Raw genomic sequence first — 24,625 nt, 5'->3', positions numbered from 1 at the left:
TCAGCTGAGACACGCAGTGCAGCTTTATACATATATTTGGAATAAGTTTTAGTTCGATTTAACCTTCTGTATTATTACATTTATTACGTAAGTACCTGAGATATCTAAGTAGGATTACATATTGTAAGTAGGGGAGACCGAGGTGAGTTGTGACAGAGGAGAGTTGTGACATTGTCGTCTTCTCCCCGGAGACTAAATTTTTAAGTGCAACATCTCGTTACTTGGAAAGTGTTGTAACCCCTAGCTCTATTGTAGACTGTGACATAATGGTTGTAAAAGTTTGTAATTAAGTTTAGATTATATTATGTTATGTTGTATCTTTTATTTGTTAATGTGAATTTAATTTATACTGTGAAAATAATAATGATTTGTTGAAATTTCGTTTGGATTAAATTGTACTGTAATATTTGTTAAAATAAAAAATAGTTAATAATGTGACATACATAATGATGATAATTTAGTATAATTTCATAATGACATAATAATATAATATAAGTATGTACCTATTTAATGATATAATTCGAAATGAAACATTTGATAAAATTGTATAATAACAGAAAGATGAATATGTAGAATTATATTAGAGTTAGTGTATAATCACATGAAATTATTACTAACAACACTATTAGCATGTGAGGTTTATCTGTAAGTGCTGATATGTATAATAATAAACAAATAATTGTCGATTTTTTGAAACCTTAATATATTAACTGTTAGCGAGCTCACAATAGTGCGCATTTGTTAGCTAATAACTTGAACTAAAAAACGCGCGCTATTGCGAGCTTGTTATTTGTTAATAGATTCCAAAAACTATATACGAAACGATATACGATATAGTATCAATCACAACTCTCCTCTGTTACAACTCACCTCGGTCTCCCCTACACACGATTTCCAACTGAACTTTATTTAAGTGCGAGTATCATGGCACTGCGGAATGCGAGACTGAAGCGCCGGAGCACCTAATTAATGTGCTTTGATGGGCCGTTCCTTCTGATTACACGCGCTGTCAGCGAGATACTATGAAGTTCCATATACAGGGTGGAATAATACGAGGAAATAAACGAATTAACTAAGATGATTTTTAGGCTCACGGTTTTAAATGGCATGTGACATAATAAGAGGCTTGAGGTAAAAGTTTTAGTATAAACTTGTACAGTAATGAGCAGAATTAGCTGAGCGGGTGAGGCGTTCAAAATTATCTACACACACACACATTCAGTCTTAATAAAAAAAATGTTCATTTAGATCAGTTTAAGCTCCCCGTCCGCTTAGTTATTTTTAAAGCTGATTAGGTATTATAATGATGATAGGACTCTTTTCACGTAGAACGTATACCAACAATTTCGCATTAGCAGGCAGCGAAATTAAATTGAAATCAATATTAAGCCGGTGTTAACGTACGAGACAAGCTACAAAGACTCCAAAGGCTCGCATGCACGGCCACCACTGGCTGTACGAGGTCCACACCGACTGCAGCCATGGAGGTCATGTTAAGCCTTCCACCGCTGCACCTACACATACAACAAGAGGCCAGTCTCTCAGCGGTAAGGCTGCGAGCCCTTAATATATGGTCCAACATCATAGGAGCTCTTCACACAACTTGCCTGGATAAGGTATATGACGAATTTCCAGTGCTCAATTCGGGCACGGATCGGATTCATAAACAAGCTATCTTCGACAAAAGGTACAAAATACAGTTATACGAGGACGACAATTACGAAGGACTCAATCCTCGGGAGCTCAGAATCTTCACTGATGGGTCCAAAACAGACAGCGGATCGGGCTCTGGAACCTTCTCAGAAGATCTGAACATGTCAATCACCACTCCGCTAGGAGCCCATAACTCGGTATTCCAAGCTGCCATCACTGCAAGAAAGGTAGTAGGCTCCTCCATCCGCATACTCTCCGACAGTAGAGCAGTCTTGATGGCTCTAAAAAGCCATATAGTCACATCAAAACTTATACACGAATGCCACGAACGACTAATGGAGGTATGTCATAACAATAAGATCACCCTACAATGGATCAAAGGACACAGCGGATCCCGGGGTAACGATGCTGCGGACGAGCTTGCAGGCAAGGATCGAGTGCGGGAGCGATTGGCCCAGAACCGATACTCCCGATACCGTTTAGCAAGGTACGCTCAATGCTGCTGGCACGTACAGGGAAACTACACACAGAACATTGGCTAAACCAGACTGGATGCAGACAGGCCAAACAAGCCATGCCTGGCATCAACGGAAAGCTCACAAGAGTGCTCCTTCAATTAGGAAAGACCCGACCGAGCATGGTAACCAATGTCATAACAGGTCATGGACTATTTAACAAACATCTTTTTATAACAGGTGTCACAGACAGTCCCCTATGCAGAGGATGCATGGAGATAGAAGAAACAGCCTCTCACGTGGTGCTGGAGTGCAGCGGAGTGGCCCCATACAGGGCAAAACATCTCGGATCCCCGAGAGACCTCCCCGAGGTCCTACTCAACATCAAAGGTTTGATAGGTTTCCTCGAGGAGCTGGGCTGGCAGGACTAGCCCACCCCCATGTCACGCAAAATAGGCGCCAGTCGTCGAGTTGCGGAAAATCGCCCGAACTACAATACAATACAAGCCGGTGTTTCAGAGCTGTGTATTTAATTAATAAAGGCTTTTAAAATACTATTTATATGACATTATTGTCTTATACTGTTAATTTAAGTAAGTATCTACCACCCTGTAGGTACATGTGATCCTAACAGAGGTATTTGAATGTTTGCGTTTCTTTTTTTTTACATTTGTCTAGTTTTCAATTACCCTCGTCTCTAATTCCCGACACGGTCAATGAAACATCGCTCAGCGATTCATTAAAATAGCTCAGTTGTATTAATTGACTTTATTTAACTGCCAATTTAATTCGGGCCGTATAATAAAAGAACAAGATAGAGCACATCCAGGATGGATTTATTGCTACTTTATGTATATTCGACTTTTTGCTACGTTTTTGTAACAATAACTGTATATAAGTAATGTTAAGTATCATTTTATTTTATTAAGTTAATTGGCTGGACATTGAAGCAACACGAAAGAAGAAGATAATCTGTATGGTAAAGATTATTTTTTTGCTAGCCAATATATAGGTAAGTGTCCCACTGCTGGGCAAAGGCCTCTCCCCTTGATTTCCACGACTCCCGATTTGGTGCTTCGTCCAGCCAGTTGTTCAGGAAACTGTCCAGGTCATCTCGCCATCTCCGTTTGGGCCTGCCCCGTCCACGCCTCTCTACCGGCATCCACTTGGTGGCTAAGATAGCCCACCTCTCCGGATGCATGCGGTAGACGTGGCCGGCCCAGTCCCACTTGAGCCTAGCGGTTTTCTCGCCTACGTCAGCAATGCCGGTTTTTGAGATTGGATGGACAAAATAGAAAACCAACAAAAGAGATCTACGAACAGTATAAAGAAGATAACGAGTTTGTTGGGAACCATTGTGAATTAAAGAGGAACGATACGAGTAGGTAATTTGGCACTTGATACGTCACAACGAATTCATCCAGCAAGAAAATCATAGAAAGATATGTTGAAGGAAGAGGAAAGCAGAAAGCCAAGGGGAGTGTACATTTACACCTGCCCTAATGAGGTGTGTGATGTAAGTTGAATATCCGAACGGAACTTGGTCATTTTATACCTACATTTAACTTATAAACTGAAACCTGAAATAAATTTCATATACATACTAAAGAAAAAGTGACTAAGCCCTCCAGTGGCGGAGACTGGATCTGAATCTCTTCATCTACCACAATTGATTTAATGGTTTTTAAACTATTGTGACTACTTAAAAAAACACAAATCAAACTATTTGTACAAAATGTTTGTTCCCAAGCTTAACTTCATTCTTGTTTCATCCTCGGCGTGCATAACAAATTATTGACATAAATAATGATAATTGATAAGTTATAATATGATAAGAAACTACAGCCCATCATCACTCTGTTTGGGTTGACTTTGACTTCTAGTTCCGAATAATATACAAAAAACTGACCGACGACTCATATTTTCTCATAAGAGAAAATTAACGCCTCGATGCCCGGCTGGCGGATATTTAGTATTAGCCCATGAAAGTTCAATTCTTTTACATCGAAGGTAATCACCGTTGCAGTTCCCCCACTACGCATACTTCATAAAGCCGCAATAACACTTACGACCAGTGGTCGGTTACTTCAGCTTGGTGCTCAGGTCCCGCGTGTGTACTTGTGTAGGAACGGGAACAGCGCCACTAGCTCGCTCATGCTATAACACTACTTACTGTCAGTGAGGTGGTTGAAGGTAGTCACGTCGTCGTTCAGCCTGCCCTCCATGCGGCGCAGCTTGGTGCTCAGGTCCCGCGTGTGTAGGAACAGAAACAGCGTGCACGACACCGCGATCAGCGCCACTAACTCGCTTGTGCTGTAACAAGAAGAAACAATTGTCACTCGATTTGTTTAATATAGAGCTTTTTTGTAGTTTTATAAAGATATTTTTGCGAGGCAAGATCATCCTTCTTCGAAAGAAGATCGGCAGGAGTTTCGATATTATTATCGGTTTCGCCAGTTGCGACTTAACTATGAACACAACGTTCGCAATTCTACCTAGTGTAGGTTGGCTTAGTTTTGATTTTAATTTGATTGCATCGGGCCCGAATATGTTCCGACTTGCTATGTATATGCAGGTACAGCAAGCTGCATAATTACATGGATATATGTATAATTAATGGAATCGCCTAGCATGGTACGGGCATGTGATGCGGAGGGATGAAAGTCATGTGACGAGAAAGGTATTAAGAATGAATGTGGAGGGAAGTACGAGGAGAGGAAAACCGAGGAAAAGGTGGATGGACTGTGTGAAAGATGATATGAAACTAACTTAAGTGAATGATGAGATGACGGGTGACAGAGATGTATGGAAGAAAAAGACATGCTGCGCCGACCCCAAGTGAATGGGACAAGGGCAAGCGAATGATGATGTATAATTAATGGAATTAATTCACTCGGTGCTTTTCTTGTAACGCTACGCCGTAGCCTGTAGCAGGTTTGTAGCAAAAACTACTCTCCTTGACGACAATTATGTCTTTATTGGCGCTAATATAAATAAATTGTCACATAATATAAAAGAGAACGATATGTAGCGCACGAACCAAAAGTTCACCTGATGACGTGTCATCAGAAACCGTGGTAAATGGTTGAATTTACGAGCATTTTAACCGCTTTACCCAAGATAAAATTATCGCCGTCTTGGAAGCCGATTTAATGCAACCGACTGGCGAGTGATAAATTCAAAATCAACCTCGATAAGCAGGCGGAAAATAAGTGTGTTATAATCAATAAAATATATTGGCAATTATAGCGTACCAAATTTTGGCGACAAGCAAGTTTGATATTATTGTCAATAAGAGTTGGTAGTAGGTAACTAACTTAGGTAATACTAAGTATATCAAAATAACAGGCAGCCAACAATAATTTCCTCTCCACGCGTGTCAAGTCGAGCCGCGAGTAATGGCTGGTCTAATGGTGATAAATATTGAATAGCGTATGGGAGCGAAAACTGTGCTGATAAAGATATATTGAAAGCCATGTTATTAATATTTTCGTTATAAATCATACGTTGTAAATTGAATGGTTTTATTGTATCAAATTATTTTTAATGGCGTTTCGTTTTAAATATTGTTGTTGTTTTTATTTAAGTTGTGATCTTTGCTAAGAATGCCTAGTTTGGTAAGATCAATTGGCAGTAGCTAATTTTCAGACCCTAAATATTTATCAGCCTTCGCCTTCAAGCTTCAGCTCAAAGGACTTTAATAGTTATTCTGGTATGAATCGTAGCTTTAGATATAAAGAATGGACCTTGTGTAGCCTACTTATTGGCGTTTCTAATAACTATTTTTTGACAGGGTCGGTCTCTTGGGCAACGACAAAAATTTCACGTTTAGCGACATGTCTTCTTCGTTGAATTTATTCAGCAAGTTCCCTAACTTATCCCCATCCATTATCAGAAGTTAAGTAAGATTTTTGTCAAGGTCGAGTTCTGATAATGGATCCCATGAGAAATTGAAGGAACTCCTCAAATCTTACAAGCATATTTAGAGCGTTTACTTATTTTCATCTAACAACCAAACAATTGCATTTAAACAAGTGTTACCTATTTGGTGAACTAGAACTGCTCATAAAGACAAGACACTCCTTCACGACAAGTAATTTACGTCTTTTGGCTAATTTTAATTGTTATGAGATGCATTATGGTCGTAAATCATTTAATGGCATTTATAAGTGTTTTAAGAAGTCGGTTTTTTGCTATTAAAAAGTTACTAAGTAAAAGCTTGATGATAGCCTATATTTAAGAAAGTATGTCACAATCGCTCTTCGGAAAGCAACAGAGACAGACAATCAACAAAGAATCAACAAGAAGTTGTTTGACCCTAATGTGCTTACCTAATATTAATAATGTTAATATTAATATGTCGTGAGTAATGTAAGCTAAGTATAGACCGATTCTGCGGTAACAATTTTATATGGTTTGTAACTTTGATACGACCGTCTCATTTTGATACGACCATGAGCCGTGATCAGACATCTCACGCGCACTAACAAGTGCGGTCGAAATAGCTTATGAGACGTGTGCGATTGCATTTCGTCAGCACCAAACCCCGTTATCAATGTTGCAGTTCATTGGAAATAAGGGTTTGGAAAAATACGTTCGCCTTTAGTACATAAGTTCGTCTTTACAAGCATTAAATCATAATTCCACTATATCATGGGATTCATGGGCGTATGTGCATTTCGGATTTGGAATAAGTTTTAGTATACTTTACATAATAAAAAAAAATTAGGTGAAGTTGGGGACGGGTGGAGAAGATTATATATATTTTTCTTACTTTTATAATATTTTTACGCAGTTCTTTCTATTGTAAAATGACTGGATATCTATTTATGGTTAATTTAATATTTTACTTGGGCGAAGTTGGGTACCAACTGTGAAGTTTGGCTTCCCTACGTTAGATACCTTTGGCAACCCTGATTTTCTTGGTTTGGTCAGCACAAATCACCGTTAGCCTGATTGGTGCTCACGGTCAAGGTCGTATCAAAATAAGACAAAAACCATATCATTTTTTTTAAACAGAATTGGACTCCGGACTTCTTGCTTAGTCAGACACAAGAAAGCATCTCCATTACATGAGCGTGGACACATTAGTGTAATAAGCAAATTGCTCACGAGTGAGGAAATATATTTGTGTAAATAATTGCATATCATTCGGCATAATTCTTATGTCTTAGCTAAAACGCGCGGAGCAAACCTGTCGCGTGTACCTATAGTTAATATAAGTTCTAAGGACTAATAAGTACCTATAGAAAATAAAATAACACGTATCAACCAAAATATAAATAGGTAATGAAATATTGTTGTTTCTTCTTGCTTTTTAGAACATAAATACCAAATTTAGCTTACGTACTTCTGTTTGACAATAATTCTAACTAACCTAATTTATTTTTATCTTTTGTAGTATTTTTGTGTTCATGTATATGAAAAAAATTATCGACCGGCGTTAGCGAAGGTCTACATTATACCTTGGGCAAAAATGCTTTCGTAAGTCCGGATGTTCTCCTCTACAGGTCGTCATTCTCAAACTATTCTCATGGAATTTTGTAAGCAAGTTCAATCATTAAATATATTTTTTCGTCAATTCAGTTTTTGGAAATGTTTCCGAAATGGTTCCATTTATTCAATTTAAAACTATCCTGGTGAGGTCTACAGCTCACAGAGCCACTAGTTTAATAGTGGTCAGATAAATATCCCGAAATAAATATAGCCAACATGGCTAGATGGCTACCCAATAAATTCCCAAATATTGCATCACTTGCACCATCCCACTAACCCGGGGTTAAGCGGTTAAACTGTTAACCCAGTGTCAAATTGTACTGGTAACCATGGTAACTCCAGGTTTAACCAGTTAACCCGGGTTAAAAAAATAAAAATAAAAGCAAACATTTACACAATTAGGACGTGACCCACCCATGAACTACGGCTAAGCCACTACAAAAACCAAAATGGCGTTACTATGTAATTTCGACTTGCCCACACCATGCACCGCTTTAATGTGTACCTACCAAAGATAGATAACTCCGTAATAGATGGATACAGTCTAAGGAAAAAACGTGACTCGAAAATCAACAAAATTTGTTTCTCGATCAGAGGGCGCTACTAGCTTTGGCCTACTGTCGTATAGATGGCGTTGACAGTTTCGTTTGTTATTTAACAATTTTAACCCATTTCAGTGAAAGAACATGGGTCAAAATCATAAAGATAATTCATGCAAATAAAATAAAAAAATTATCCATATTTAAATACATTTTATCGTATTTTTATAAATCTTCATTTTTAGCTTTAAAGTGTGTGAATTTACTTACAGTGAATTTGCTGTGGTTACAAAATCTACTATGACAGTACCGCTCTATCTTATTATATCCTCTTTGGTACCTACGTAGAACACCAAACCAATGGATACTGGTCATATGTATTAAGTCATCCGGTGATAAATCAAGTTTTTATTTGCCTTTAAGGCTCAAACCAGTACTTCCGATTTTCTCCCACACTTTATCATAATCATCATTATAGGTCTAAAATGCTCTTGCTATAGACATTTGATTTGCTAAGCTAGACAAAAACAGACTAAATTACAAGATTACCACATGCCTACATTACATTTAAATATCTATCTACGCGCAGTACTTACAGAGTAACTGTATATGGGATATTAAAATATCTATAGACATTAAAAGAAAAGGTACAACAAAAGTTCCGCTTTAATTAAACATTTAGCGAGCACGCAGAAATTAAAATAACAAGGCAACATACATTCCCTCTACGCTACGTGTTGCTATGTGACCTAGGTTCACGAGTAATCTATGTACTTAATCTCAACACTTAGACTACATTTGTCAAGTCAGATAGGGGTAAGTAGACTAAATATTTCTTGCCTTTTTATACATATTTGCACTGGCATAAAACATTTTCTAAAAGAAAACTGTACATAAGTAGTTGGATTACCTGTACGGCCTGTACCCCTAGTGTAAATTTCATTCGATAGCGTGATGTGACGTACGCGTTTGCGTTAAGTCTCATTTTGTATGTGATTTTGAGCTTCCAAAACGTCCCGTTTGGCGCGCTGTTCAAAACCCTATACAAAATGAGAACGCAAACAGGTAACCTACGTCACGTCACGCTATCGACTGAAATTTACACTAGGGTTTCTGTTAGTAGCTATTAACTATTAATATAAGTATTTAGGTATGTAACTGTTACATGTAACCTACGTCATTTATTTGCGGTCATTTATTTTATTTTAATTTAAATTGATTACTAATAAGTAAATGTAATTAGCCTAGAATAGCCTAGAATAATATTACTATTGTATGCCCTTACAGGGTGTCATGATCTGACTTTATATTATGTAACACCTGTTATGTACATGACAATACAATAAATAAATGTTAAATGATAAACCTGTTTTGTAGTCAATAAATCTATCTTAGATTACACCTAACACCTAATGTCCTAATGTATTCAAAGGTTTATAATTTATTAAAATCATAGCAAATCATAGCAAATGTAATGAAAATAATTCTTGATATTGTAAGGCCGTATTCCCACGCGTAATAATATAAACAAGCGATCTGCACCACAGAATAACTAATATGGTCTGCACAATGTAAATAACCAGCCCGGTTAAAAGTATGTTAACGCTTGTTTATACTTCCACGGGAGAGATTGAAACGAATATTCTTAATAAACGAGTCAATTCTCTCATAGTTTTATATAAATGTAATAAAGATGAGAAAGAACAAAGAAACAAAGCGTTTTGTTGGAAACAATGATGCTAAAAACGTAATAAATTTTCTAGTTGCGCATGATTTGGATCAGATTAAACTACCTTCGAGGGCTTCACGAATGTCGATTGTCTTTTTTGTGAGACCGTACCTGGGCATGATGTCCTCTAATAGAAAGCGAGTTGACCATGTCAAGCATACCTTCGGACGTGATGTTACGAATAAAGCACATTCAAGACCTTACGTTGCGAAACGCTCTTCAAATTCTTAATTCAATGATTGTCCATTATGTATGACTTTTATGACATGCATTATGTATATGAAAGTTTGCAGAAGCATGCATTTAGATACTTGACTTGAATAATAGATCTGTAAGACCCAGGGTGTGCTGAGGGATCTTAGATCTTTATATTCTTGATTGAGACAAACGAAGCTGATGAAAAGAATGTATTTCTTCCAAAACACAGGCACAGGATACAATATTGAAATACAACGTGCTTGATACAGTATAGCAGTATGTAGTGTTCTAACATGAATACAATAAGAAATGAGATAAAAGTGCGGCGCTGGGACAGTGGCGCCACAGATCTTATATATGTAATGTGTAGGTACAGTGCTATTCTAACACTGTGACACTCTCAATGTAGACGTCATTTTTAATTTCATTAAAATTCCTTTAAATGATTTATAGGTAGGTACTTGTATACCTACTCGTACTTGTGTCAATAATTGCCAGTAATTTTATTATTTTAATTGGTAATGTAACTTTTTTGTCGAACTGAAGGAAACTTTTCACTTAAAAACTACCCATTGTCACGATTGTCACGAAACCGTTTTCTTGTTAAATAAATTTAAAAAACCAGCTAACAAAATAATAGGGATCAAATTATATGTTTGCGTTACATTTACTGTTTTTCTTTCTCATAGCGTGTTCTCGTTATACAAATTTCCTAAAACCGTTTTATTCGTCACGAACACGAATTCAATATTTGTGTCGATTATTATTAATATTGAAATTAACCTTTATTCACTTTTCAAAAGGTCAAAATCACGAGCGTGCGTGTATGTAATTGTGTGTGAAATTTACAAACCTATAAGAACTGAGCTTCTTAAGGTTATAAATATTCGTATTAACGTTCTTGGTTAAGTGAATAGGCATCATTATAAAAAGTATTTATGGTAGCATTGTGCAGTATCTTACATAAAAGTCAGACAACTCCTTTTACGAGCTATTGTGCTGCATGGAATGCTATGAATTTTAAATAACAATCTCAAGCCTAGGTTCATGCTTGTAGACATTTTTCAGTGCGGTTTCCGTGAGACCTGCACAGTAGTGGTATCCGACTTATCTTGTAGCTTGTGAAATGGTGACCATGTTGTAAATAGTCGCGGTGTCACCGTCCAACTGTCAAGGTTGCTTTAGACATTAATAATTAATTTAAAAAAAGGGGGCATATATAATAGCTTACTTAATCTTGCGATCATCTCACACTATTGCCTAGTTAATATTAATAATGCAGCTGATTGTTGATAATCGTGATGCTCTTACAAGGCTTTACCTACTTTAAACTATCTCAAATTTTTATGGGCAATATACAGGTACTCGTGTAAATAACAGATTCAGCGAGCCAATTTAATGTCTTTGCTCTTATTTATCTTTACTAAATCTTCTCGTAATCTAGTTGCATACATTATAAGCAAAATTGATTGACAGATAACGCGGTGATTCCATCTAGTTTTGTTTGAATAGAGAATGCGCGAGTCGCGTGCAAGGTGCGCGTGCGACGCCGCCGGCCGTTAGTTGATCAGTCTGTTCGCTGTTCCCATTGCATACCGAGCACAGGCGAGCTTTGATCTCGGACTTACCAGTAAATGTTTACCACGAGCACGAGTTTCGAGACTTTTTTAATTGTGCCTTGACAGAGAGCTCCATGATTTCAATTATTACTCACATTACAATTATTTATTCGAGATCTGTAACATTACTCTCACTTGAGACAGAACGTTACGACAAAGCGTTAAATTGTGGCACGCAAATAAAGATTTCACCTGGATAAGTGCTTCCACAATTATTCATGTGCAATTTAATATTTTATAAGTCAGCCATTCGAATGCAGCACTTAGTGAAAGGTTTTGAGGTTATATCTAATATTTCTAGATTTCTATTTTCATTTGGTAGGTATTCAAATGATCACCGGCATTTTGAATTTTAATGCATTAAGTTTGCTTCTATATTTTTATAATCTTTTGCTTTTATTACTTGCGTAACTAACTATAGATAATCATGGAATTTTATTTACATAACAATAGGTATTATTTCTGTTCTAATGTAAGCTGACGATCTTTTAGTGAAAGCCTTTGTTTTTCCTTTTGTGTAAAATACTGTCTTTTTCTGAAAGAAATAAATATATCTAATTTAACTTATTCAATTTTAGGTATTGGAATAATGTAAAAAATACCTACTTTCCACCAGACACAACAAATATATATTACATGTATTTATTTCTACAAAGTAAACTGTTACCAACTATTCACTTAAGTATATGAAAATTAATTATCGTTCAATGAAAGGACACTATAATTACATGCGTTCATGTAACGGTTTTCTATTTGCTCATGCAGAAAATAATCAATCCAGACTGACGTTATCATGACTGCGATGTAATCTATACGCTGTTTATAATCCTATCAACATACCAGACACTGGAGGCTTTAAAAAGAATAGACATAAAATCTAAGAACAGCAATCTAGAGCTCGAGGCTTGCATTATTTACATTTTAAACCGATCCCTGGTTGTAATGCGAAAATTGCCGGCAAAGCCTCTATTACCCGTAATTTCTGAAAGAGAAAGAGCCTATAAAATGCGATATTCTAGTCACTTTAGCCACAAAATATCTTTACACGCTAATTGTGTCCACGAGATCGCTATTCGTGTTAATGACAGTAAAATTAATTCGTGTTTGCCCCACTTCCAGGTCACGAGGTGTAAACTTATTGAGTGTGGTGAGAGTCGGATCTCGCGTGATCACAAATCCGTGCTGTGTATCCACTGCTTTCTTATCAAACTTTATATCAAGCAAATACAATTACTACTAATTTGACCTTTGATTTGCATGCGTTAAAGTTGACTTTTCCTATTACAATAGCCCGAAACTTACGAGCTTGTGAAAGTAGCAGTGAATATGGACTCATACACGTAGACTCAAATAATGGGCCGAATCAGCATCGCAGCGTGTAAAAATCTGATATTTAAACCGCCCAAGATTATATATGAAGGCTTTATTTACGGTTCTTCTAGAATACAATAGAATAATAGTCATGGTCATGGTCTTAAGCGGTTATTGTACATATCAAAGATGATATAATAGGATAGAGCGGTACTGTCATAGTAAATTTTGTAACCACAGTAAATTCATTGCCATCTATGTGTGTCTATCTACACACTTTAAAGCTAAAAATGAAGATTTATAAAAATACGATAAAATGTATTTAAATATGGATAAATGATTTTTTTTATTTGCATTAATTAGTTTTATATGATTTTGACCCATGTTCTTTCACTTATATGCGTTATAATTATTAAATAACAAACGAAACCGTCAACGCCCTCTATACGAGTGTAGGCCAAAGGTAGTGGCGCCATCTGATCGAGAATCAAATTTTCGAGAATTTTGAGGCACTTTTTTTTCCTTAGAATGTATCTATCTATTACGGAGTTATATCTATCTTTGGTACATATTAACGCATTTACCATTCTGATTGCACTAAGTATGTAAAAGAAGACTTTATAGGAACCTCTTCCAAATTCCATGGTGTTTGTTAAAATTGTTGTGATTATTAACAATTTTAATAATCAGTGTTCAAGAAAGTGTTCAAATTATAGAAACAGCGTATGAAAAAGTGAAATTAGGACAAAATGTGCCTAAATGAAATGAAATTGCACCAGAAATAAAGATATGACCGCACACGCAAGTTATTGTCGCGGTCAAGAAATCAGAGTAACGGCAAAACGAGTTTAATGACATTAGCGGACAAATATTGTCACTACCCCAACTATTAATATTTACAACTAAACTTATGCTAAACACCTCTAAATTTTCCCCCAAACATTTGGCCATGTGATCGTCTAGATAGTAGTTAGAACCCTCGAAGTGAACCGCGGTACCCTAGATTCTTTAATGAGTATCAACTAAATTTTGGACTCTGGTATCATTCTATTATTACCTATATTTTAAGGAATAAATATTTATGGTACTGAAGATATATATGTTATTATGATACTAAAGAATAATTCAAAGAATATTTTAATAGTTACAGTAGTAGAAATAGTAGATTGTGTCGCAAGGAAGAAAAATGACATATTTACGGTGAGGGCGCACATCGAATCCTGAACGAAGCGAATGATTCCATAATTGAATGATGAGCGTAGCGAGGTATTCTAAAATAGAATCCCGAGCGTAGTGATGAAAATAATATTACAATTTTGTTAAATCTATTCGTGTAATGTAAATGCTGTTAAAGGCTTACTACATATGACGTTATTTAGGTAATTGCAGCATACATGGTTAGTATGAGGTTAAAAATGTTGTTGGTAAAATGAGTTTAAAAATGTTTTTGGTGAAGTCCCGCCACACCTATTAAGCCTTCGGGTTAACATACGAAGCAGCACTCCCGGGATAAGCCCATTTACTCCCTAGCATTTTAGGAAAAGTTATAATTATACTATCACCTTCTAAACGATGTGTGAGTCCACACGTACTGCTTCGCATGCTCGATGCGGGTCTGAAGACTCTTATCCCGAGCCAAAATATCATTCGGGTCACCTATCCTACCATTGTAGCCAGATGGGCTAAGACCAACGCTTCGCAACCTAAGCATTCCTAGATGATCTGATGAAAGAAGCGCCAAGTATCATCAGTCAATCAAAATTACTTCTTTTTTATGTTCAAAAGCTAAGGAAACTAATCCCTTTTCTCAATTCCCAGAACTGAAAGTATAGACTAAATTTCTAGTCTTTTAGATGTATAAACGAAGCACTAAGGTTATTTGCTATATTTTATGAGACTGAAATATCAAGTTGAGCATTATTCCACTCAAATTCCCATTGGACTGCTCTTGTCTGCCAAGGGGTCCCTAAAACAAACCATTCTTGTATCCCAGAACGGACTGTATGCCTAAACCCAGCTTGATATTTTAAGAATTTATTTTGTAAATACCTTAGAAACCTGATTGCAAAACTCAATACCTCGTCCTTACTCCAAAAACCAGAAATTTAATTGATAAAAAAATTAAGATTTCATAGTAATTTTATTTATTTTCCCCAGATAAATTAAAAGTTTGGAAGTTTTAGACAAAAGAATCCTTTACACATACTTTAGGATAATAATCCGTAATAGATGGATACAGTCTAAGGAAAAAACATGCCTCGAAAATCAAGAAAATTTGATTCTCGTTCAGAGGGCGCTACTAGCTTTGGCCTACTGTCGTATAGATGGCGTTGACGGTTTCGTTTGTTATTTAACAATTTTAACGCATATCAGTGAAATAACATGGGTCAAAATCATAAAAATAATTAATGCAAATAAAAAAAATCATTTATCCATATTTAAATACATTTTATCGTATTTTTATAAATATTTATTTTTAGTTTTAAAGTGTGTCGACAGATGGCAGTGAATTTACTGGGGTTACAAAATTTACTATGACAATACCGCTCTAGTATAAGTTACTCTATGGTATAGGTGTGGTACCTGCCCTATGGGTACCCGACCTATATACGTACCTGTTTATGGGTAATATTTTATGTAATGAAGTTCAAGTGGGTGCTTTTACTACAATGTAGGTACAGTGAGCATTATGACATTATGGCTGATGGTCGGCTACTTGATCCGTAATGATAGCAGAGCTTGTCTCATCTTATTACAGGCTATCCCTAAGGAATTGGTTCGACATGCTTCTGAGGTACTTTCTTTAGTTTCCGGGTTTGATGTGATTATTACACGATTTACACGCGTTCAAAACAGAATAACCCATTGTGCAAATGTGCATATTTAGTACCTATTTATTACTTCAGAATGAGCTATTAGAAAAAATGTAATGTAATTATTTGCACTTAATAAAAGCAATGAAAACGGATACCTTAGATGCAATAAAATGTGTCATATGATTAATAATTGATATAAGTTTAAAAAAAATGATTATAGCTATGTATAGTTTGTCGTTTTCTCGCTTGTACCAATATGGAACGAACTAAAGGATATGGATGAATAACAAATATCCTAGATCCATCATCGTTATACATATATAACGATGATGGATCTAGTGTATTCATTGTTTGGGAAGGACATAATATGTTTAAAAACTTTGGAGATTTCTTTGAATCGCGTTCGTTGATCGGTTTTCCCAACATATTGACAGACATTATTAAACTTTAAGATGTAAAATATAGGTAGAGCTGTGACAATTTTTTTAATAGATATTATGTCAACAATAACGTGCATCTTATACATTATGCTAGATTGTACACATTGCTTTGTATATCGTACCCCTTTTGGTAATTAAGGAAATTAGTAATAAATAACAACGAACAACTTTGAATTTTTAGAAGCTTTTAAAACTAGACCATACTAAAACGCTTGACAAATTATCAAATGCTATACGAGTATATGCATCATCTTGCCTAAACGGATCCATTTCGTACGTACCTACGTTATGTTCCTTTGAATTGTAAATTAGTCTTAGTAAAATATGTTTACAATATTTTCCAGTCCGTAAAATAGGTCGTCCTGTCATTTTATGCCTAGAAAGCTCTGACAAATGCATTCAGCTAAGCCTAAAGCCGGCTTGATTGGAAAGTTGGGTGCAGCTGCACTAACAGGTTGCGCAGTGCACTTTCCACACGATGGGCTTTCCGATATCAGACGACTGGTATATAAACGTAGCACTCGTCCTTAATGGCTCCGAGCGGTTTCTCTATTCAATGAGAGACTTTATCCCATAGACGTCGCATAAAAAAAATATAACCTTACGTTTTACGTATCTAAGGCCTTGGTAGGGTTCAGGTGAATTAGTATACATATATACCTTTTTTTAGGAAATAAGCATAAAACAGTTTAAAACTAATAATTTTGTTTGGTAATAGTGCTTTGAATTAATGCATTTTTCCCCTTTCGACTTAATAATACCGAAACGCGTAATCACCAATAATATATATATATATATACATCGTGTCATTCACGATTTGTCAAACGTAGCTTTTACTACCATGACACACCACATTTTTCTAATATGTAAATAATAATGGGTAGACCTAACTATAAATATACTTATATACAAATTTTCTAATATTGCTACTGTTTTCTTTCTATATTGTTTTCTTTTATTGAGGTGTGCAATAAAGAGTATGTGTATTGTATTGTATTTGTCTTAAACAAACGTGAATGTGAAATTCCAAAAGGGGTGAACCTGAGTCTTATATGGCTTATCTATTAGTGTGAGTGAGAGTGTGATCTGTGACCAAACGCAACCAGATCGAGCCGCGATTGTCGCACTTTGCTTAGACAGGCTGCTTCGAGACAAGAGTACTGAAAGTAACAGTTGTCGTCCTCTCCATACACATGCATCAAATGATACTTAATTATAAGTAGTTTGGTGTTTGGTACATTAACCTTTCAAATGTGTGTGGTAGTCAAAAATCGTGGGTTGAAACTACAGTAAGGCGCCATTCATTTATTACATAAATCGATTTTTGCCAGTTTTTGACCCCTCTTCCTTGTAAGTAAAAATAAGTATAGGCCGACCCCCCCCCCCTGTTTAATATTTATTACGTAAGAATCTAAAGTATTTTTTTATTTTTGGGTAATAATCAATTTTGGTTTTATTTTAGTTTTTCTTTATCATTCATCTTTACATAAGATTTTGATCTGTCCAGGGAAGCAAAACCCACTCAGAAAGTGGATCTGCCTCTGGAACATCTCTGGAACAATGGGTTTTCAAAGTATAATCTTAACTCGCGCAATCACTCTCTCTCCTAATGTTAGGACTACTGAAACAAATAGTTCAGAATTTTCAAAAGCCCTTGCTCATCATTAGACACTCAAGATAATCATCAGTAAACTAAGCAATCACGAATGACAGTCCGTCATGTCCATGCGACTATTATTTAACAGACAAAAAACACAGAGGTTCATCATTTGCTGTGGCTAATTTGTATGCGGTTTTTTGTTGCAGTAGTTGTGACATGTCATGTTAATGTTTGTCCAGTAAAGAAGAACAAAAAATTATAATCGGAAATGCGAATCTAAATGACTGCTGACCAAGCAGTGAAGTGACTATTGAAACAAAAAAACTCCCCCGTATATGTTGGAGGAGTTCTTCGTTGTTATGATTTTAATTAATTAACCGCATTAGCAATGGTCAAGTAGAGCTTTCAAAGATAGTTGATAGATAAAACATAAGACATGTTCATGCTACTTTTTAGCAGAAAGGTTAAATATGGAATTTAAATGTTATGAATTAACGGACATTTAAATATATTAATAAATTTCTTGCCAATAGGTAGTTAACGGGCCGTACCTATAGGTACCTATCATATGTGATTTAAATCACTGATTTTATTTAGAATAAATTACGATTTTTAATTAGAAAAAGGTGCTATCACAGACGTTAATTAAATGTTTTAATGTTATTATATTATTACACATAGCTGCAATGACAGAGTGTTCAAAGTCTAATATTGCAATCGCCGCAAAATCAAAGTGCAATATACACTTTATACCGTTTCGCAGCTAATAAATGGCCGCCCATTCACAAGTTGTTAGGGTTAACCAAAAAGCTAATACTTAACGTGTAGGTACAATAGCAGACATTATGCGAGCGGAATAAGATCAGAGATCACCAGATCACTCAATAAAACAAACCCACGCGCCGGCGCTCCGTAATCGCCTCACATAAATACTACAGACTTCCTGGTTTAATGCGCCCAGCACCTATGAAATCAAAACCAATAACATTCTACATTCCAATAAATACTTTCTACCCGAGGGTCCGTTTTAAAATCCCAGAATCCTCAGTTTTTTAGGGTTCCGTATCTCAAGAAGAAAAAACGGGACCCTTATAGGATCACTCGTGCGTCTGTCTGTCTGTCTGTCTGTCCGTCTGTCACAGCCTATTTTCTCCGAAACTACTGGACCTATTAAGTTGAAATTTGGTATACATATGTAAGTTTGTGACCCAAAGACGGACATGTAACGTAAAATGTGAAATCATTTCCTAGCCACAGAGCGTGTTAGTTGTACCTCGTGGCGTTTACTTACACTGCACTTTTCTCATAATTATTATAGTGATTTGTAGATACCTACTATTGGATATCAGTTAATACTCTCAAAGTACCTTAAAAGACTGCACTCACTCACAATACCTAACAATAACGTCCTATGTAATACTAATATTCCTTAAATTTGCAGTTGATTAATATCCAAAAGTGTAAAGTAAGTAGAGATATATTTTTACATCTAACGTAAGTGCCTAATACGAGTAAGTTCTACCTGTAGGTACAACCTAGCTATAGGTGTTTCGGTAACTTCGTTAGTGTAACTGGGACGTCTATAGACAAGGCTTGTCGAGTGCCGGGCATAAATCTACTCGGCCAATATTTATTACTTAGTATCTACTTTCGACGGTACATGATCCTACGTTTGTTTTATTATACATACATCTAAAACCCTAACCTAGTTTCAGACCTTATGATAGCCAGTTTTATACCTATACTATAACATAACCAATATTTGTACTAGTATTTCGCAGTGACATAAAATTTACTATCAAAAGATGATTGTAACACTTTACTGCCGTCGTTTGATGATTGTAATACATAAACCTGCATTTAATAGATAGAAAGGTCCATAGGATATCACAACATCAACTACTTACAATTGCAGACTGCTTCGTTTATTCTGCTCTGCTCGTAAATTACAAACAATTGCAATTGTTACCTGCTATACTAAATAGGTTTAGGATGACGGACTTTCCCACGAATATGTAGGATTTTAGTTTACATTTTTTTGCCAACCGGTCGCGGTGTGGCCTAGTGGGTAGTGACCCTGCCTATGAAGCCGATGGCCCAGGGTTCGAATCCCGGTAAGGGCATTTATTTGTGTGATGAGCACAGATCCTGAGTCATGGATGTTTTCTATATATTTAAATATTTGTATATTATATATATCGTTGTCATACATCACAAGCTTTCTTGAGCTTACCGTGGGGCTTAGTCAATTTGTGTATGAATGTCCCTATAATAATAATAAGTTTAAGTGACATATATATATTACTCCAGAAATGTGTACTACTGGTATTAGTTGAATATGTACCTACCTATTTACTGACCTGTAAAACATTAACTTTTATCAATAAATGTATCTTGTATAATATTTATTTATTTATTTGAACCTGTTTTTAAAAGTATGTTTGGTCGATATTTTCTTACAGCTTTGCAAAAATCAAAAATGTTTCATAACCTGTAACTTTAGTTAAAATATAACTTTGTTGGATATTATATAATATTTTTCTTTTTCGAAATATTACAATCCACTCCAACTCCATTCATCATTCGCAACATCCTGACAAGTCAAAATTGCACATAACCAAAACAAACATTGCAAGCGGTCGCATTTAGCCATAAACGGCGAAGTAAAATGGGTGTAAGGTCGGCGATAAACCTAATGGCCCCCAGTAGTAGATTCTAAAAATGTAATGCCTTTAAAAGATTTCAATGGAGGAGTTAGAATACTTAGAACTGTTAGAAGGCTCACGAGAAATCGTGGCGCCGCGTCACGTCACGTGCGAGCTTCTTCGGATTATACGAAAGAAAACTCTTCTTCGAAACAAATAAACGTTTACAAATTGAATGTTATCCTACTTGTTGTGCCTATTCGTAATTTGCTTGCGGCATGTTGCAGAAAAGCCTAGGCTGTAAACTCAAAGCAGGAGTATTTTTACAGTTTAGAATAAATGCATGGTCTAATCGTTTAGTTCGAATTAATTTATTTGTCTTTACTTTAATAGTTTTATGTATTTTTATATTATGTTTTACCGTTATAGATAAACGCCACCAAATAAACAGCGTGCGTGCGTGCTATAAAAAATAAAACTCACTAAAATCAAAACTATATTTACCTACTGAGTTTAGACTGTAAACGGTTTTAAATAATAAAAACCTTATCACGCTTTACATCATGTGTTTAGCCATCGGCAAAAAATTAACTAGGAAAACCGTAGCGTAGCGTCTGACCTGTGACTTTCAAATGCTGCTTTTTCTCTCATCATTAGTTGGGGTCAATTACTTTGTCTAGAAGAGCCTATTTATATTATTATTTTCATAGTGTTCGATAAAGGTATGGCATGGATACCTATGTAACAAATGAAAAATTGCTTTATAACGATTAGGGATTGCTATCCGGTACTTTTCAGGAGCTACCGAATCCGGTTAAAATCATCAGATCCGGACCGGATCCGGAAAATAAAAAAAAACGTCTAAACACAGCACGCGCTGTAAGTTTTAGATAAGGTAAAGACGACGGATGGAAGGTATGAAGTTGAACAGAACAAAGAATGAATGAAAAAGTTAAAATTTAGTAAGATCAAAGGATATTTTTTATTATGACGATGATTGAGAACAGAAAAGGATTGCCTCTTCTTTCATGTTGGTGGCATGATTACATAAATACTGTAGGAGAAGGTAAAAAAAAAAAAAAGGTGGAGATGCCTTGGAAGGCATTAGTGATTTATGCTAAAGAGAAGGTTAATGTTATGTCATAATGTTGTGTCTGTACAATTTCATCCAATCTTATGCAAGTTCCTTCATCTCTTTACATGCGACTCTACGTCAATCCAATTCTTTATTTGATCCTTGAAACTTTTCTTACGTAAGTAGGTACATATTCCCTTTCCTCGATGGTTTTCAATCCTACACTCTATTATTTTTCGCCTGAGATCGTAGTGTCGTGTATTCTTCCCTATATTTTGACAATTCCCTATATTTGCAAATTTTTAAATCATCACACATTCCATAAAACTACTTCCCGTTCTAAAAAAAAATTAGAGCAAGATAACATTGAAGCGCATTTAATCTAATTTTGGGTTAAAGTAACATAATAAATATATCTTCTTTTGTTACTACTACTGTCAGCATTACAAACACAGAAATAAATATACCGTAGAAGACGCAAATGCATCTACTTCGCGTGTCCGAACCCCGACTAAGCGTCGAGGTTGACCATCGCTCTTTACAGTCCACGCGCGTCAGTTGTTGCAGTCGGACGTCCGTGAAAACTTAAAAAATGCTTCGTTGCATGATAATTAACTGCAACAGCCCAAAAATTGCGAGCACCCGAAGCCAAGAACATATTTCCTATTGTCACAGATAAGTAATTTTAAAATTATATTATGCGTAAATTTTGTATGAAACTAATCCAATTTATAATTGTAAACGTAAATTTGAGCACTTGTGAATGGTTAAATATAATAAATGACTTAAATTTCAAATTTTGCTTTTAAAGTGAGATTGACGTTGTAATGTAACACTTTTTACTAGGTACTAAATTTTCTTTTATTGTTAAAATGTTATTTATAACTTCAAATTATTGAATAAGGTATACATTTGAAAAAATATCCTTTATTTCTTGTATGTATTACACAAAAACTAGAAAAATATGTCATTTAATCAACTCCAATATCCCGGCCGGATCCGGCCGGATTGAAAATCAGTCAGGTTTGCAATCGCTACTAACGATATAAAAAGAAAACACTTTCTTCAACTACTGAAAAAAATATTCGGACTTAAATGTTATAAACTTATGAAATCACCACTGAATTCACCATGATATTCTGTAATTCATAAACATCCGATTTGGAGCGTCGATTGGAAAACAACGCGTGTCGCCTATATGGGATGGTGATGGTAGAGTAGTATATACCTACTTTTAGGATTAAGCGAACACCAAAAACGTTACCAATAATAAGTAAAAATTCATTTGTTCGATTATACTTGTTACATGTTTTCCCTGGTGTTGGTTCGCCAGTATAGTAATGACAGCTATTCGGAGCTACACGTGGCCTGGTAATTAAGCCTCAGCATAAAGCACTCGTCCCTCGTCCGCATGCCGCTTTACTTGGAAACCGCGAAGTAGATGGAATGCACGACATACATGGCTTTAACTAAAACACATTACTCATAAAAGGTTGGACTTCTACGGAGTTCCATGGGACTTACGCCTTGTTAAAATGAGATTGTAGTATAAATAATGGGGGCGATGACAGCTTTTGTGGCTTATGCTTCCGTATGATTGTATAGTAGGCATTTATTTAATGGCGTTGTCGTCAAAGAAGCCTACAAGTAAATGGCTTGCGGCCCGCTTTATGTTGTTTTAGGACTCGGGACTCAAGATAAATAGCATCTTATTTCGCATCATAAGGGTACCCGGGAAGCTCGGGTAGACTTGAAGTAGGCATCTAAGACTTAAGGGTACCCGGCAAGCTCGATTCTCTATACAAACGTAGTTAAGCTCTCATTTTAAAATGAATAGCTTGTTTGCTCTATAAGATTTAGCTTCAGATACCTTTGTAAAAAAATACAGCGAATTTAAGTGTTTTGTACAAAACTTGTTTTTGCTCTATTTCGTTTGTTTTATAAACTGGAGCTATATAAACTAATTACAGACCTTAGATATATCTCATGTCATTGTATGTGTAAAGTTTTATTACAATCCAACAAGGAGTTTTAAAATGAGAACGAAATTCCGTTTGCATGAGAAGGCGAAATTCGGCCGAGCTTGCCGGGGACTTAAACTTACATACCTACTTACTTACCTTTTTATGGACTTAGGTAAGACTAACCTATTACCTGTTTCTGTACTTAGGTAACGCAAAGACTTGATTTACGTAGGTAGCCTAGGTACCTACAATACTCAATTAGTTAATAGTACCAAAGATAGATATAACTCCGTAATAGATGGATACAGTAAGGGAAAAACGTGCCTCGAAAATCAAGAAAATTTGATTTCACGAACAGATGGCACCACTACCTTTGGCCTACTCTCGAATAGATGGTGTTGACGGTTTCGTTTGTTATTTAACAATTTTTAAGCATATCAGTGAAAAAACATGGGTCAAAATCATATTAAAAAAGCATTTATCCATATATAAATATATTTTTTGGTATTTTTATACATCTTCATTTTTAGTTTTAATCGTGTGTCGATAGATGGCAGTGAATTTACTGTGGCTACAAAATGTACTATGACAGCACCGCTCTATCCTATATATCCTCTTTGATAGTACCTACCTTCCTAAAGTCATAGTAAAAATATACCAAAATCTTCGTTATGCTATAATAATACATATTTAATTAGTACATTATTAATTTTCCCCTCACTAGCTCGGAAAGCCGTCTATTATCCTTTAAAACAAGCGGGGAAAAACGCATTTTATCCACTAGTGGGGAAAGTAATTTGACCTTGGATGGAGCGTGTTTAAGTAGCTTGACAGATAACAAAACGTAAAACGCTCATAATAATGGTTCGTTCGATATTAATTATCATTAAATAAATGGTTTGAGAATCTAATAAAAAATACCAAATTTAGCTTTATTTAATAATTTTAAGTCATAAACCTTAAAATTCCATAAGAAACGTTAGATTTTTTATAATGATGTTAAATATAATTCTGAACGCACAAGTTGAGTCGATGCAATTTCAAAACGCATCGTTGACATTTCATACGTCAGAACAGAAATGTCA

At 35.6% G+C, this 24,625-nt stretch overlaps 1 protein-coding gene across 1 annotated transcript in view; it reads right to left on the bottom strand.

Moving 5' to 3' along the window:
- The window catches only part of LOC134745214 (heparan sulfate 2-O-sulfotransferase pipe), a 106,189-nt gene that overhangs the window by 44,741 nt on the left and 36,823 nt on the right, over window positions 1–24,625 (bottom strand). Inside the window, exon 3 of the mRNA XM_063679211.1 lies at window positions 4,282–4,421. Within this exon, the coding sequence (XP_063535281.1) occupies window positions 4,282–4,421 (140 nt within the window). The remainder of the gene's footprint in view (window positions 1–4,281; window positions 4,422–24,625) is intronic.

Source organism: Cydia strobilella, chromosome 11, assembly GCF_947568885.1.
Source record: "Cydia strobilella chromosome 11, ilCydStro3.1, whole genome shotgun sequence".
Classification (NCBI taxonomy): Eukaryota; Metazoa; Arthropoda; class Insecta; order Lepidoptera; family Tortricidae; genus Cydia; species Cydia strobilella.
Note: the sequence above shows the minus strand (reverse complement) of the source record. Positions and strands in the feature narration are given on the sequence as shown.